The sequence below is a fragment of the Fistularia commersonii genome, chromosome 15 (assembly GCF_037954325.1).
Source record: "Fistularia commersonii isolate RoL2024-O1a breed Wild chromosome 15, RoL_Fcom_v1.0, whole genome shotgun sequence".
In the NCBI taxonomy this organism is placed as follows: Eukaryota; Metazoa; Chordata; class Actinopteri; order Syngnathiformes; family Fistulariidae; genus Fistularia; species Fistularia commersonii.
The window spans coordinates 11004838-11021988 of NC_141298.1; the positions used below are offsets into that span (position 1 = coordinate 11004838).

Here is a 17151-nt window from a genome sequence, read left to right on the forward strand (position 1 = left end):
TCAGAACTCTGTCTTCCCTCTCCCCGCCCTCATCTTACTGTTAACTCTACCAAACCTTTTTTTTTTTTTCCGTGTGACCACGTCGCCAGAAAACCGCCGCTTTTGTGACGAAAAATAATATATCAATTAACCAAAAAAGGGTGATGCAAAAATCGGTATTTGCTGAGGTTTTCCGATACACACTACAAGCGCTGATACTCGGACTGTACAAAGCAGAAATATAACATAGGGGACAAAAGACGAAACATGAAAAAATGATACAACAATAGGGGAGTAATTTAAAAAAATCTCTTTGCTTTGCTGCATGGATGCAAACCAGCCAGCAAGTGTGTGTTTGGAAAGTATCGAGCCGCTGCACTCAACTCAATATGGAGAGCCAATTGCAATTGACGATTCAGAGGATCACCCAGATCGTCCGATTGCGTAAGTCGAGGGGAGGGAGGGGATTGATCGATCAGTTAGGGGTTTGAATCCGTTGATCATCTGCCTGTGTAAGCAAATGCTGGAAATAAAAAAAAAAAAACGATAGAATGTCCCCGGCGGCTGTGTTGGCATCCTCACAAACTTTGACCCTAAAAGGGTCTGCATACAGCTATATTAAACAAGATACTTGGAAAATTCACTGATGTGAAAGGAATCATGAGCGAAAATATATATATCTGACTCTTTTGCAGATGCTTCCTTTAGTGACCATGTCCAGAATGTGACACTGTGATGTAATGCCAGCAATCCAGGTTCCGGTGTCGTCACGCCAACGTTTGCCCCGCCCAGGCCACGTGGCAAAATGGCCGCCGGGCCACCTTACACAACGGTGCGTCGGTGGCCACTCAATCGGCGCCTGTCATGGCCCTCGCTTCACAGAGGCGGGGTGTTTCCAGAGCCTCCAGACATCTGGTGCTCGGTCACCGAAGTTAACGGGGCCCGTCGGGGCGCTCTAAAATAGTGTCGCCACGGTTACCGGCGAGCCTGAAACCCCATCCAGGACGGGGCGGGAAAATCGATGGTTCAAATGGGACGGGGTGAAAATCTTTGAGCATTACAGTTTAATCTGTATTGACGTGTCGCTGCGGGCGGCGCTCCGGCATGGATTCACGTCAAAATGTCAGCGGCGCTTTTGTCGCCGGGTCCGACGTCCCCATGACCCGACGTCGCCACAAGTGGCAGATTCTTCTCATCTCAGCGGGACGAGCTAAGGCCCGCAGGAGTAGGACCGCCCTCCGGCTGCCGGATCCCCGGTCTCTGGGGCGGCAGTAATTACGGTCAACTTAATTAAGTCTAATTAATTAGGACTTAATTCTTAATATGTATTATACAAGTCAGGGGAAAAGGGTGGGGGCGTGACAGCCTGAGACAAACAACAGGGCTGCTTTGGCACTGGATTAGCATGTCGTTTGCTAACAAATAATAATAAACAAAAAAAAAAAAAGAACACTATTTATTTTTTTTCCCAAAATGGCTTTATTCATTTTGTAAGAAATATCAAAAAAATATATTGCCCCAAATCTGATTAAAAAAAAAAAAGAAACAGCAAGAAAGTGAAAATATATATACTAAATTTGTATAAATAAATAATTACCTATTAAAATAATCTAAATCGTTTTTAAAAAAATCAGAATAAAAGTGATTGGCTTAAAATTGAGAGAAAGATTTGGTGGGAATTTTGCACAAACTTCGAGAAGTAGATAAAAATGTGTGTGATTTACTCTGGTTATTCCGGCATCGGTGTCGCAGTATGTAATTAAATATTAGCTGGACGGTAGCAGGTCAGCTAATTACACCTGCACGACCCGCCGGGGGGAAGCTCCGCTGCCATCTGCCCAGCGTGTTCCAACTCCGTTGTCCCAGCTCGGGCACAGCCATTGCATTTCAAAGTAAAAGCCCAAGTTTGAATTGTAAGGGGGGATGATGGTGTGGGGGTGAGAGGGTGCTGCACGGTAATACATGCAAACAAATACACTAGCACGGACAAACGTCATCCCGGTCTCCAGATGACTGCGAACGGTACAACTGCAGCATGTGCGATATCATGAGCTTAAAATAACAGCGGCGAACGGTGAATCTCTGCAATCCAGTATATCAAAACAAATAACTATCAAACCCACCGCTGTGACACGCTTTCTTTCGCAAAACCATTTATCTGCACGTGCCAAGGTTGTTCGCTCCAGAAACGTAACCTAAGACCGTCCCCATTGCTTTGCTAAACATGGCTGCAGAAGAAAAAAAAAAAAACACACACCCTCTTTGTTATTTTGTAATTTGGGTCAATTGACATCTTGATTATTCAATAGAGTGCAAACGAAGCCGTGGGCCCGGAGGTTCCTCCTGCAGCCAGCAGGTGGCGACCTTTAGCTTCAGTCACCTCGTCCTCTCCTCAGTTTATGCACCGGGGGTGAGAAAAGAAGAAACCCTCATAACAACATGCACATTTTATCCAGCATGCATCCAAAATTATCTTGTGCAACGTTTTTGTGCAAACTGCAAATTCTGTCAATGTTTATACTCATAACGCCCCCCCCCCCCAAAACCGGAAAACAACGTAACGTACACGTTACTTCTTCCTCCCTCGTTGAGCGACAGTGAGTCACCGACGGCGAGCCCGAGGGACCAATTCAACGCGAAATCCCCACGACCGCCAAAGACGACAGGTGTGTCAAGATAAGTCACTGCCGGGAAAAACGACATAACGTGGCGCGGATGTAGAGATAACGGGATGAACGCTAGTTAAGCGTCAGTTGCTAAAATTGATTGTCTAAAGTGGAAATTATCGCCGGATTTGATCTAATCACGAATGACGTCATTGCTAATATATTTTAGTCTATATAGGAGGCGTTCAGGGAGCGGACGGAGGGATGATGATCTTGACTTTTCTTGATCTTTGATTTAACCGCGTCATAAATAAAAGCCACTCCGACACAAAAAAGTGCACCTCGTATCGATCTTAATTTTTTTTTAAGCGCAACGAGAAAAAACATCCGACCAACCGCAGCTCTTTCAGTGTTTAATACGCGGGGGAATGTTTTAAATTGAAGTGATGTCAGCGTCTGGACCAGACTGCAGCAGTCCCCATGGCAACAGAGGAGAGTGGGCATCCCGAGGTGGATTACAGAGCTGTGCATCAGAGCCTGTGAACCCACATCTCTGGGCTCATTGGTCTTTTATTAGCAGCAATGACATCCCACCCAAACCTTGTCACTTGTCATAAATCCCAGTGATTCCAGTTTCCCCGCGCACGCCCGCAGTGGTATCTCCCACCCTCATAAGGAAGCCTTCGACCCCCCCTTGTCTGGCTGGTACCACTCCACGGCAGATGGGGGAGGGGAGGGGGACAGACGACCCTCCCCGTCCGCCACAAATCCGCCGTTCATTGTGGCAGAATTGCGGCGCGCTGGGCTGCTGGGAGCAGGGTACCATCCGGGCTGTCGTTTGCAAGGGGTGGGGTCCGGCCACACGCAACACACATCGCCACACCAACGGGCGAGCCCAGGGAAACTGAAGGCGGCGGGGAAAGGAAAGAGTGAGGAGGGGGGAAAAAGGACTGCACCTGAAGAGGAAGATCGTACGGGTAAGGATGCAAAGAGGGGGATGGGGAAAGAATATTGGCTCCTTAGGTGAGTGGCCTCCACCCTCGCTGTTGACAATACATTTTTTTTTCCCTTCACCTCTATATTCCGATGTTATTCCCAATCCTGATGCATGTCGGTTTGTTGCCCCTCGCAACCCCCGCACCCCATCCCACGTTTTGCCATATTCGCAAGCGCTCCTGCTCTTGGTAGAATCTGCAGGCCGGCGTGGAGAAATCTGACCGGGCTTCTCTGTGCATGCAGAGGCCATGCCTTATCTTATTATTGTTTTGCAATAATCCTAAAAAGCTTAAATTGGCATGAGAGGGGGCAATATTGTGACACTATGAGCGGTCTTGTGAAAGAATGCTTGCAGGAAAGAGGTGTTTGAGAGCCGGTTCTAGGCTTTTCCTTTCCGCCGGTGTGTTTGCGCACAGGATGAAAGGAGACACCCCGGTGAACAGCACCATGAGCGTCGGCCAGGCCCGGAAGCTGGTGGAGCAGCTGAAGATCGAGGCCAGTTTCTGCAGGATAAAGGTGAGACGCCGGAGGGGTTTTCCAGAAAACCCCGAAAAAATAAAAATTAAGAATGTGAGACTGTTTCTTTCAGCTTAGCGTGTAAGAGCTTGCTAAAAAAAAAAAAAAAAAAAAAACAAACACACGATTCTGTCAGTGAACGCTTTCATTACTATGATTATTGGTAATAACAATGCCTGATTGGCCGATATGGGAAAAACCTACAACAGGGATTTTTAAATCAATAATCAGTCGAGATTAATTTTCTATATATTTGAAAAAAAATCTTTACTGAGTTGCTCATCCATCAGTGCAAAAAGGGCTACAGGGAATTTTTTTTTTCAAAATAAAAGCTCAATCATGCCACGCTTCATTTGTGCCCACTGGCAGATTATTGATGGTGTGATCGATATACTGTATTATATGCACCCACACCAAGGGGAGGCCTCTGTCACCTAGTTGACACAGGAGGTATCGGCTTCTAAGTTCCTTTCTTGTCTCCGCAGTCGGTCAGTGTGACTGACCTGATCGATAAAATAACATCCAAAGACATATTTAATTAGGAATATTTATAAAAAATGGGAGATTTGACTCCAGACAGTTGAGTGACAGCCTCCCACCAGGGTCTCCTGGGGTATTTTTTATATTTCGTATTGGTTTCGCTGTCTATTTCTGTCCTTGTCCCGGCCTTGTGCTCGTAGGGTGTCGGGGAGCGATCGCAAATAGAACCTCATTATTGGGGGCTCGTGTGTGTGTGTGCGCAAAGTGGATGACGACATGCATGGGTGTCTGGCTCAGAACAAATCCAAGCTACTGAAGATATGTGGCGGCTAGCGCCTCACCGCTAGAACACCCCTGGTTAAATTCCCGACAGAAAGGGGCTTTTTTGTGTAGAGTATCATCCCATCTCTCCGGCTTCCATCTGACATGTTGCATCAACCGCTTCACTTCCGCGCCATCACTCAAGGTGCCCATCTTAACCACCTCCCCTCCCCAGGTATCCAAGGCGGCCGCGGACCTGATGGCATACTGCGACGCGCACGCCTGCGACGACCCCCTGATCACACCCGTGCCCACCTCAGAGAACCCCTTCAGGGAGAAGAAGTTCTTCTGCGCTCTGCTTTGAAGACCGGTCAGGGATTGTTGAGATTTAAAAAAATATATATACATATATATATACACACACACACACACACACACACACACACACACACACACACACACACACACACATATACATACATATATTAATTATAAAAAATAAGATAAGACGTACAACTGTGCAGGATTGTACAGCGTTCACATGTAACTGATCTAGATAGGACATCGTGTACTATAGAACTAGAAGCTGACGATGTACCGGGCGTAAAGCTAAATTCTGCGTTACTGTGACAGAAAAAGGAGGACCATTTGGAGCGAACCCTCGCCAAACGTTCTCCGCAACCCCTCAGCCCCAGCATCTCTGGACTGAAACAGGCTAGACCCGTAAAACCAATCAGATTCGAGGAACGGCCAAGAGTCAGCCAAGTGTAAACTGATCGCAGATCTGTCGGGCTGTTAAATCGCCTCCGCCCCGGACCACCGCTCTGCGTGGAAACGCAAGAATTAAAAAAAACACCGCTGCATTCAGCGTAACCTGTATTTTCCCATCCCCTCTGTCCAAGTCGCTGTGGCGTGGAGGTGTGTGTGTGTGTTGATGCATCGGTGCTACTATCCTGGTCACTGTTAACATAGAGCGATTTTATAGATCAATACCACAGATTCCCCCTCCGCATATAAACAAACATCCCGGGGTTATGGATGCGCCTGCTCGAAGCCATTAGACCTGCAGTTATTATATCAAGTGTCACATTGATCATTTTATATTACCAAATAGGCAGAAATATAGAAATAAAAGCAGTTGTATGTGCAGGGCAGGGTTGGCAGGGGGATCTGTCCATGCCAAGATCTGGAGAACCATTCGGGAATTCTCCTTTTTTCTTTTTTGTAATGCTAGCGCCCATCCGTCTCTGTCAGCAGACGGCCGCGACAACAAACCCAGGGTCTCCATCACACGGTCCTACATTCAAAGGAGGCTCTGGACCACTCCAAGACTAATGTCTTTTCAATGTCTTTTGAGGAAAAAAAATAAATAAATAAAAATGTATGAGCGTTAGGGAGGTGGGACCATGGAAATAAAAACCTCTTGCCATCAAAGCGCTTTGTTCACTTGTGATTCTTTTTTAGTTCACACAAAAAAAAAAAAAAACACTGAATTTTATATTTATTGAAGAAGACCTGGCTATTATCCTGTTTTGTTTTTTTTTTAATATGAAAATGGGCACACAAAAACAACCTGAAAGGTCTTGAGCAGATATGCGCCATCTGAGCGGTTGCACGCTTCCAAAACATGTTTTTAGGGCATTCCACTGACACCAAGTACTTGGCAGTGTAGTTTTTCCCACACACTGCTGACTGTCTTGGGTCCAGGGTTCCACCAGCAACACACTCGCGCAGAGAGAAAGCGTTGCATTGCCAACTTTATTTGTAGACATTTACATCTTCAGCTTCCGCACAAATTTAGAGCAGGGGATCTAAGTTAAAACCACAATTGTTTATGTAATTCTCAGCAATTACAAAGTATTTATATACACACACACACACATGCTTCTTCGCAAAGACCAGTGTCAAATCAGCTTCGGAGGTTCACCTTCACATCAACGAAAGAGCAGTGAGATAGCCAGCAGTGATAAATGAAGCGCCACATGCGTATGAGCTTTCGTATGGATTCAAAGAGAGCAGAGTGAATCTTTAAATGACAAGTGGGTCACGTGGGGAGGGAGAGATACAAATGCTTTGGAGGGTAAAACTTTCGAACAGTGAGAGCTTGAAAAGGCAAACCAGTGAAGCGTCAACAAAAAATGACGCTTAAAAAAAAAAAAGTCAGTTTGAAACAGAACATACATTCAAGATTCCATGAACTTTGGAGAAGAGACCTGATGGAAGTGGATGGACACGAGAGGCTTTTCCTCCAGAGAAGACACCAAAGTCCTCCACAGCAGAGAAATACAGTTTTGCAATTAAGCAATTTAACCCCCCCCCCCCCTTCATTCGGAACAAATAGATCCGCCCTTGAGTCCATGTACCGAGAGGTGCTCTAATTGTTAATTGTCAGTTAAAAAGACTTATTACAGAAGAGAAACAAAAATTAAGGAAAGCTGGTGACGATGAAGCGACATGTGCACACGAGTGACAAGGGAAATCTGATTTGAACATCGAGGCTCGGTGGATGCAATAAAGTACTCGGAGTGGACCTTTAAAATATGGACTCCGAGCATGTATTTTATCTGTGTATTTAAAATCTATCGTGCTCTTGGGTGCAGAGCTCATATTCACCGTGTCCGTGAATTCGTGGGCAGCTTAGGACGTGAAACGGGGGGGGGGGGGGGGGAAACAAAAAAAAACAAACAAACAAAAAACAAAAAACAAGGGGTGAATGCTTTATAGGAAGGCATCACACCATTCTCTAAGGCAGCTGTAGCAGTCACCTTGTTGCTTGGCATTCGCCGAGCACGCGTCCTTCAGCCAGTCCCGGAAGAGCTCCTCCTCTTTCTTTAGCACGAGGAACTGCCCGAGAACGATGTAGGCCTGCGGAAGGGAGACGAGCACACGTTAGACAGGCTCCGGCGGCAGAATCACAAGCCGAGGCGGGCACGGCAGCAGCCGGGACGATACAGGATATAAAACACACTATGTTGTGACAGGAAGAAGTGTTAAATCGTTTTTGTGTGCGTTTGTTTTTATCGGTCTCCGAAGTTTGGCCGCGCAACCTTAAACAACTTTGTTCTGAGTCAGGAGAAAAAAAGCCTGCTACTCCGGTTACAACTGCAGTTGTATTAAACTGGAGGATATAAAGTCAGACATGGGGCCTCTTTATCCTGATAAAATTTGTTAAAAGGATTTCTCATACATAATTGCAAAATCTCTTCTGCTAAAAACAATGAATGTTAAGAATGCTATCAGGCCAAATCAATCCAGACAGGATCAAAAAAACTGATAATTTCACAGATAGTAATTCTAAAAAAAGTATCAAGGTTTTGTTTATTTCAAACCAATGAAGGTCTATTGAACAGCCAATATGAAGGTTTGCATGGATGCCTTTCCTGTGACCATCTTCCTGAATATGACTTGGCCGTGTTTGACTTTCCAAACATGACTTTCCAGAATTCTGGCACTGACACGCAAAACTGTGAGAAGACACAAGAAGAAAAATGCTTCGGTGGGAAAGACAACCAATGGAGGAAAAAATGTCTGTTGAGTAATAAATTGATTCACCTTGTCAAAGCCCTTCTCCTCAAGTCTCTTGCCGAGGACTTCTCCGATGCCAGCCAGAGCCGTCACGGGCTTCTCCCCCATGGGCTCGGCCACAAAGTCTTTATGCTTCTGGGACGTTGAGGACATGTCTGCCGTGGATACGCTCGCAGATCAACTGGCGCCGGGCTGTAACACAAAGACCCCAGCGGGCAATAAATACCACGGATATCCCCATAAATACTGTTCCTTTGCCGGGTTTTGATCTTCTCTACTGGTTCACTAGATATTAATTAGGGCAATAGACAAAAAGATCAGATTTACGATATTACAGCAGCAAGCTTGGAGGCAGTGTATCATTTGATCGCCCTTACAAACTGATAGTATTTATGCACTTGCATAAATACTATCAGCATATGTTGATATGTATGTATATGTAAAGCATATGTTGATCCTTCTTGGTGATGAAGCAACAAATGGAGATTTTGTTTTTGGTAAAAATAAGTGGTAAACACAACAAAGGGAACTTATTTGACCCTTATTGTGTTTGAGGGATTCAGACTGAAAGAGTAAGCCAATACACACAATGTTGAGTGATATTGTTGGGCAAGGTGTGTGTGAGTGTCACCCAGGTGAACGAATTCCTTGAATCACGTGACGGCTGATGATTCACGGTTTTGGGAAAGTTATTATTAGAAGGTTTAACCACAATCGAAATGATATTTGGCTCAACAAAGGTCTTAAAATGAGCTCCGCAGTCATTTGACACTGTCTCCCCCTGAATTTACTGGGAATTTATTGCAGTCTTTCATGAAGTCAAACTGTATGTATAGTTTTCCAGTACAGGCACCTTTCCTTTATATTTTGCACTCACTCTTGACTGTCAAATACCCTCTCTTATATGAAACATAAATATATGAGACATGGTGTCAGGTCAAAAAAGGACATGAGATAACGGAGCAGTGTGAACATGAAAGCAAAAGTTACAGTAATGTAGCGTGTGAGAAGACTGGCCAGTGAAACTCTAGAGTCTTTTATGGCTACAATGACCTTTGGCTCTGTGTTAAAGAACTCTGTAAGATGAATAGTTGTGCAATGCTGTTGTTGATGTGTTACACTAATCTGCAGCCTTAGTTTAACTTTTGGAATTGTGAGATGCTTCCCCTGGGTTTTCCGTCTGATGATTGTAGAATTAAACTCATTTTCACCCATCAGCATAATGGTTGTCCTCAAAGGGCCACATGTAACTGTAACAGCATAAATGTAACTAAACATAATGTAAAATAAATGTAACAACTCCTTGATGTTAAAACACTCCAAATTTTATTACTCATTCAAATCCAAAATGTAACATATGCATTTGCATAGATGTACAAACATATATTTTTACTAGTTCCTCTGTCACAAAGCTAGGTTTCACTGCAGCAGTGTTTTTGGATGCAGTATGCATGAACAGATTTTATTTGGCTTTTAATTCTAAGCCAATTTGTTGCTTTTCTGGACGACTAACTTTGGCAGATTTAACTCTTGTGTCAAAATGCCAACGTAGATCATAATCTGACTACCAACACTACCTCATAACATAAAAGACATACCGTTTTTTTCTCCTACATGTATTGGCCTTCCCATCTTTCTTGAAACAGCCTTCCATCTACATCAACTTTTCTCTTCCTCGGCATTTAGGGATCATTTATATTTCTCAGTTCTAATTGCTGAAAATCACGTTGATTTTAAACTAATGGCGGGATGCCGTCACTTCATGGGTAACATGATCAGCATGTGTTGTGGAAAATATAATTTATGGTCAATGTGCTGGTTTAACTTCTTTATTTTAAGACAATCAGACCTTTCAGACCGCCACATAAGACGAACTATTCAAAGTAAAAATAAAAATAAAAAAATCAGGGAGATAAAAGAAAAAAAAAGCCTCGAAAAAACGAGGTGAAATCTAACCGAGCATCGAATCGGGTACCTGCGGCTGACGACTCGATGGGACGCATCGAACTCATTAGCTTAAATCTGTTCACCTGGAGGCTATAGTTTCTGCCAACCTGTTAACTTTCCCTGCTGCCAGCCTTGTTGACACGGAAAACTGCGTTCAACGTTTCTTTTACTCACTCGCTTATTTACTTTCAACCACGCACGGCAATTCTCTGCAGTTCACACATGAGAAGTTTGCACATCGGTGCCGCAGCATTGACCCGGCCCAGCCAACTTTAGCTGCTAAGTTAGCCGACTCATGCTAACACGAACGCGCTGTTGTTCCGAGGGAACGCGTTGTGAACCCCAACAAAGGGGCCAGAAAAAACACGGATAATTGTGGAGCGGATGGGCGTCTTTTAAATCATTCTAGAACAATAGACCCCCGGCACTAGAGCTTTCGACTCACCTAACGTTCAATGGAGTTTAAAGTGTGGAGGGGCGGCCGCGGATAGCAACGGCGCTAATGTAACTGTTGAATTGCGCGGGCAAATTTACCCCACGCTAGCGGCTACTTGTAGCCATCAGTTGCGCTGAAATTGGCGTCAGGCAAAAAAAAATCCGTCAAACTATCTCATCAATTGCAGGGAATATTTTTATATTGATAAGCCCCCCCAGGGAGCGTTACAGCGGCTGTCCCTGGTACCGAACATTCGTGGTTCCAGTCCTGGCTCCTCCTAGCATGTCAAAGTGTTGTCGAGCAAGACACTGAACCCCTTACTGCTCCCAAGGCGCTGCCTTCTGCTAACCGTCCATCCATGACTGGTTAAATCCAGCGGAAAAATGTCGCTGATGTGCTTTATGTGACGAATAAAGCGATTTCGTTGCCCGGTACTTCGGCGCCTTGGTACAACTTAATGCTAGCGAAGCTAACATTGCTAGCTTAATGCGCCGTCAGCTGCAAAATTCCACACCGACACCCTCTCCAAAATATAATTTGAGAGATATGCGCGCTACTTACGAGTACACTGTGAGGTATTCTGCTTTCCGGAACGCGTCTAGACAAGGTGTTGTCGGCCTGGTCCGAAGTGTTTCGATTCCTGCGCTGGGGGGCAAACTGCAGCGTCTGCTGTGCTCCTGACGCCGGTTGAACTGCGAGGGTTAATTTGCCCCCGGCGTTGACACGCAGGTGGATATACAGGCTCTTCGACTTTGTACACCCGCCGCACTGCACTTACACCGATGTTACGTAAATGGCTATTTTAAGAAAGATATCTTCACAGGAGGAAAAACCAGTCAATCTGAATAAAAAACTCATGAGTCAAACTTATAGTCGTGTGACGGAAGTATTAGAAGTCTGTTCAAGTTGTTTTGGATCCAGGATAATAGACTCCAGAGTGCCTTCTAGTGCAAAAAATGTACTGATTTCATTTGAATTTCTGAATCAAATCTTGACCCAAATCAAATATTAATCGCGGTAAATGTTTGCTGAAAGGTTTTTAAACAAAGCGGGTATAAGAAAAGTAGGAAATGCTCAACAATGGTCCTTTCAAATGAGTCTTGACATCACCTGTAAACACTTGTTTCTCAGTTTCTCTCTTATGTGTTATAATGTATGGTAATTTCAAATAGACAACAATAAACTGTAGAAAAAAAACAATGCAAGAAGGCGGATTTGCTTTAAAGGTTGAATTTTACTGACTGAATGGGAAATGAAAGCAAGGGATGATGCACAGTGGAGTCCCCCTCATGTCGTAATTGTGCGCATTAAATTTAATTCCCTCCCTGATTGTGACACCGGGATCCACGGGACACTGACGTTATGTGTGTGGAAAGAGGAAAGAAGCACAGACTGGTTAAGTGCCAGGATTTGGTTAGTGCAACTAGCTGGGTTTGGGCCCGGGAACGCGAGGCCGAGCCTACAGGTCGGAGAGAATATTGGAGGCGAGGCTGCAGGTTAGCCCAGTGCCGTCGGGCTCCACATTGATCTTCTTCACTACGCCATCCTCCACCAGCATGGCGTATCTGTGGGCGAGGAGGAGGCACGGTGAAAACACAGAAACACAAAGGGTTTCTTTTCAAGGACTATGTCTACAGAGATCTAATGAGATCCCATCAATATAAAAGCACACAATGAATCCGTGTAAACACTCCTTTGACTCCTTTCACTGGAGTGAAAATAAGATATTTAATTAACGTCGAGGCCCAATCTATTGTTCTGATGTGGTTAGCAGCAGATATATGGGTTCATTTTTTCCAAAGTGCATCACAGCGTTCTCATGTAGCTCAGGAAGCGACAGCAGGGTGGAGGCTCTTGTCTCTGAATCACTCTTGGTGTCACGCTTTGCTGTGACCCAGCCGGTGACATGCAAACGCTGTGGAGTAATTGAAATGCTAATCTTTGATTTTCCTGTTCCCACAAGCTTATTATCGAGGGTGTGGAATTACAGCAGCAGCCTGGTGCTTGTCCGCTGAGGTGAAAGCTCACCTGCTTGCAACTACAGACGTAGCTTGATTTAGGCGTTGACTTGGTTTCGTGTCCAAGCTCATGACTCGATTTCCTTGTATATCAAATTAAATTTCCCCATTACAATGAATTCAAACACCATTAATGTGTTTCAGCCCCAAAAGTTTTGTACATGTTTTTAAAATAAGAAAATGTACCTCAACATTTTATTTTTATTATTAGTTTTATCAAGCGTATTTACCTTGAGAGGGGAAAAAGATGCTAGTGGAGGAAGGTGAGGGCGTTTTTCATTTGGATCCTCTATTGCTTAACTTAACTGCTATACACTTTATGCTGTAATGTGTAATGTGCTACTCAATCCCCCTTAATACTAAATGTAACGTGCACACTTTGCTACACTTTATGTCTTAACTTCATTTACCGTTGGAATGAAGACACTCCTCTTTAAAAACCATCAAGCTGTCCTCGGCTCATGCGACGCCTCGTCCGCTGACGTTCCCACCCTCCACTGCACCAAATCCCGGTAAATGTCCCCTGCTTTCTAAAAGATGATGCTCTCCATCACCATATCTCAGCAACAATACCAACTCCATTTCCTTATGGACAGGTTTATAGCGCGCACACCTTGCTCATGTTTTTCAATGATTTTTTTCTGGACTGCCTAGTGACGGGCAGCGCATCTCACTCTTTTCAAGCTACGTCACTGACATCAACAGCCACGTTGGTGTCAAACGCTCATCTCGCTCACTCCCAACTCAGATCTAGGCTCGCATCACAAAGAAAAAAAAAAAAAAAACACTGAGCGACAGCTCAGATCTTGGTAACTTGTAAGTTGATGCACTTATCGGTCAAGGTTCGACTGTATCTGTCATTTCATGATAAAAGTTAGATACAATCTTCATTAAAACTAGTTCCTTTCATTTCCAATCGAAAAAAAGCAACCAACTAGAAAATGCCGAATCTGTCAGGATTATGAACACGTTAAATATTGTTCAATATAATTACCAAAAAATCCGTGCACCGTCTTATCGATCGGCGTGGAATTCCAGCCCAAAGTTTTTATCCCAACTGGGTTGTCATATTGGCACCCTGTCATTTTTTTAAATTCTTTGCAATTCCTTATTGACTTGAAGTCTCAGACGTCTCGCATCGGTGGCGGCCCCGCTGCCATATTTGACAATGGTCAGTGTTAACAGGATCTAATTCGTGACCGTCGCTGCGGGGCAGCAACAGCAACTACAACTGAAACATACGAGGACTTGGTCTTCTTGTTCATCTCACGATCCGAACCGTAATGCAGACTAGTACCCAGACTGAGGAAGAGATAGCCGATAAAAGGCGAAGCTCTCACCTCTTGGACCGCTTGTTCCCCAGGACCTGTACGATCTGATCGTTGTCCAGAAGCAAGTCGACAGCCTTGGGTGCGGGGAGGATAGATAAAAATACTGTAACAAATGATTGTATGGAAAACGTTCATATTTCCCAATTACAGTGAACACGAGAGTTCAGTTTACCTTGGTGAACGCTCCGGTGGGGTCCGCTAGCATTCGAACCTGGACAGGAAAGGGAGAGTGAGCGCCATATTCTCAATCCCGGGATTATTCCAGGTTCTAGTCTGGTCCCAGGCTACATCTCCTCAGTGTTATTATGGTCAGACAGACCGAAATACTGTTGCGATAAACTGCTTCACACATTCTTGCAGACAGAATGCCTGGCCTGTTGCACATGAATGAGGATATTTAAAATATGTGAAGAATCCGATCATTAGCTTCCGAATGCTCGGTCCCTGGACCGCTATCAGCCTTGGTTTTCGCAGCGCAGGGCTCACCTTCCCTTCCGCTCCGTGCTCCTTCCCCCAGGCGGCCATGACAAAGGCATCATTGATGGAGATGCAGGCCACCTCCTCGATGCCTTTGCCCTTCAGGTCCCCCGCCTGCTGCACGAACCCCGGGAGGTGAGTCTGGAAGTGAGGAGACGTAAAAGGTCAGGACACAAAGGCCAAATAAGGGTTTGGTCCGGACGACCTCGCAGGACTCGCCTTGGAGCAGCCAGGGGTGAAAGCCCCGGGAACGGCAAAGAGGACGCCCTTCTTTGCCTTGAAGAGTTGGTCCATTGCCACCTTGTTTCCCGGCTCCCCCTCCTGGACCTCCACCGCGGGAAGTTTCTCACCAACCTGACATGGAGTGAGAATATGAAAACCTCATCATACATCACAACGATCCAATACCCCAACTTCTTGAGATCAGAGATTGTGCGAGTGCTACAACAACATACTGCAGGAGTTATTTTAAGGTTGATTGAGCACTGCTAAATATTCATGTGCGCCAAAGATATAGTTGATGTCAGAATACTTGTACAACTCCAATGTCTGAAGCTGCGAAAAATGGTCCTATCAGAACTGCACAAAAGAACCAACATCTACACCTCCAGCCCCCCATTCAAACATAATCAGTTACTGTTGTGTGTATACATACATGTAAATTTCAAAATGGCAGTTTATTCTTAGACACTTAAACATCTCAATCTGTACACGTGATTTTTTTCCATCCCATTCTGTAAATACATATTTATATATCAATCTAATTCTGCATAGATTAATTCCTGAGACTGAGTACACTGTTTATTTTAGTTATGCTTCCTCTTGTAATATGCGACAGTAGCTGACTGCTACAATCTATTTTCCCCTGGGATTCATACAATCTATCTATCTATCTAGCAATCTGATAACTGTGACTGTTCGAAATAGATTACCCTTCATTACATCTGCAAATAATTGTAGAAACCCGACTGACTGGATTTCAAGTGCATAAATTGTTTGGGAGGAAATTACTTCAATATCACAGTGTTGGCAGATATGTGTACAGCTATTTATACAGTAAAAGTGATACTTGAGATTTACAGAGCTCATGTAAACAGCGACGCGGTGATGTCGTGGCAGTCAGTATGAGTGTATCTGGATAGGTGTCCGTTCCCCCCAGGAGCACAGTCAGTGTGCCCTTGAGCAAGGCACTGGATCTCTGCACAGCTCCCTGGTAGCAGCCTTCTCACCATTTATGCATGTGTGCATTTTTTTTTTCTTTTTTGCAACAATCAAAAATCGTCCCGCAATAAGGACCAATAAGGTATTTAACGTCACGTCACCTCAGAACACTTCATTTGGACTTTTTAGGGGAAGTACTTTTTCGTGTGTAATTCCGTCACCATCCGCTAGGTGGCGACAAAAGCGCGCAGGAGCCCGATCAAAATGGCCGGGAATAGCGGTTGTGAAACCGGCGACACTGATCACCGATCACCGGCTGAACTTCCCGTTCGTTACGTGACGTCCCTAACGGTCAAAAAGGAGCGTTAAATCCCGTAAACTGCTGTGTGTTTTCCGTTATTTACGCCGTGTGCCTACGATTACTGTCACCGCATATAAATTAACCAATAAAGCGGGTTGCGACAACGGAATTGAAGATAATCCCGACCGGAAACACCGGTAATAAAGTTTATCAAAGAAACATGTTTTAATTTATTAGCATCGTTTGGTTGCGAAAGGAGGGGACGCGGGTTTATTTATAGACAGACGAGGTAGAATGGAGCCGGGCGGCGAAAGGTCACCGGTAATATTGTCTTGAATTCAAATAAAATTAATTAAATAAAATAAATCTCGACTGGCGCCAGTCATCATGGCGACCTGTCGCGGAACCTTCACCCCACCGAGTCCTGGTACAGCGAAAAGGAGGTCAACCGTGATGACCCAAATATAATTTCGAAGCGCCGACCCCCAACCGGTGTCCCGCTGACCGTCCCCGCCTGGGTCCTCACCTGAATCGGCATTCTGGCGACGGGAGTACAGTGGACAAGCCTGGAACAGCGGAGGAGTGTGGCGCGTCTGAGCAGCGAACTCACAGTTGTTAGCATCGTCCGCTATCGATGCTACACGGCTAGCAATGTTTAATTTCTTAATGTGGGGGTGAGCGATCTGGTGCGACTGCGCATGCGCCAACGCGCATACGTCTCGACGCGCCCCCTTACTCTGCACACACGCCTGGCGTCCATGTTTATTTTGGTTTTTTTTTTCTGTTTTGTTTTTTTCCTTCAACCTCCTCTGCCAGGACTTAACCTGGACTCCCTAAGTCTTTTTAATTTACTGCGCCATCTGCTTGCAAGCGGCCATATGTGCCATGTAGCACCCGCTAGTTTCTCAGGCGATTAGCTTCAAGGACTCCGGTTGGTGTGAAAAACTTAAGGGGGTTAAAATGCTAATTCAGAATTAAAGAAAGGACCTTATGATAGATTTGTTTATTCATAAAAGTGGAGAAGCGTTCGTAGTGCGTTTTGTGAAAGTGTGATGCCTGCAGACTAGCATGCGGGCAAAGTCGCATCCACAACAATTCAGATTGGTTTAATTCCCCT

At 44.9% G+C, this 17151-nt stretch overlaps 3 protein-coding genes across 3 annotated transcripts; 1 reads left to right on the forward strand and 2 right to left on the reverse strand.

Moving 5' to 3' along the window:
• Positions 1–3297: 3297 nt before the first annotated feature.
• On the forward strand, positions 3298–6272 carry gng3 (guanine nucleotide binding protein (G protein), gamma 3). Its single transcript, XM_086160216.1, has 3 exons — positions 3298–3562; positions 3998–4097; positions 5074–6272. Exons 2-3 carry the CDS (start codon positions 3999–4001, stop codon positions 5200–5202), a joined length of 228 nt encoding a protein of 75 aa, XP_086016342.1. The 5' UTR covers positions 3298–3562; position 3998; the 3' UTR covers positions 5203–6272.
• On the reverse strand, positions 4784–11507 carry banf1 (barrier to autointegration nuclear assembly factor 1). The gene is made up of 3 exons (XM_086160215.1): positions 11308–11507; positions 8391–8555; positions 4784–7703 (listed from the first exon to the last, which is right to left on the reverse strand). The coding sequence occupies exons 2-3, from the start codon at positions 8514–8516 to the stop codon at positions 7557–7559; spliced, it is 273 nt and encodes a 90-aa protein (XP_086016341.1). The 5' UTR covers positions 8517–8555; positions 11308–11507; the 3' UTR covers positions 4784–7556.
• A 453-nt stretch (positions 11508–11960) lies between these two features.
• prdx5 (peroxiredoxin 5) lies at positions 11961–16716 on the reverse strand. The gene is made up of 6 exons (XM_086160499.1): positions 16561–16716; positions 14792–14926; positions 14582–14713; positions 14268–14306; positions 14105–14169; positions 11961–12311 (listed from the first exon to the last, which is right to left on the reverse strand). The coding sequence occupies exons 1-6, from the start codon at positions 16654–16656 to the stop codon at positions 12206–12208; spliced, it is 573 nt and encodes a 190-aa protein (XP_086016625.1). The 5' UTR covers positions 16657–16716; the 3' UTR covers positions 11961–12205.
• Positions 16717–17151: the final 435 nt, after the last annotated feature.

Bases quoted from the DNA above. Each gene is read 5' to 3' on its own strand.
- banf1 (XM_086160215.1), bottom strand. From the start codon at position 8,516: ATGTCCTCAACGTCCCAGAAGCATAAAGACTTTGTGGCCGAGCCCATG. The intron at 7,704-8,390 runs GTGAATCAATTT...TCCCTTCCGCAG, and splicing joins AGGAGAAGGGCTTTGACAAG to GCCTACATCGTTCTCGGGCA.
- prdx5 (XM_086160499.1), bottom strand. From the start codon at position 16,656: ATGCTAACAACTGTGAGTTCGCTGCTCAGACGCGCCACACTCCTCCGC. The intron at 14,927-16,560 runs GTGAGGACCCAG...ACTCCATGTCAG, and splicing joins TCGCCAGAATGCCGATTCAG to GTTGGTGAGAAACTTCCCGC. The intron at 14,714-14,791 runs GCGAGTCCTGCG...CCTCACTTCCAG, and splicing joins TCACCCCTGGCTGCTCCAAG to ACTCACCTCCCGGGGTTCGT.
- gng3 (XM_086160216.1), top strand. From the start codon at position 3,999: ATGAAAGGAGACACCCCGGTGAACAGCACCATGAGCGTCGGCCAGGCC. The intron at 4,098-5,073 runs GTGAGACGCCGG...TCCCCTCCCCAG, and splicing joins CCAGTTTCTGCAGGATAAAG to GTATCCAAGGCGGCCGCGGA.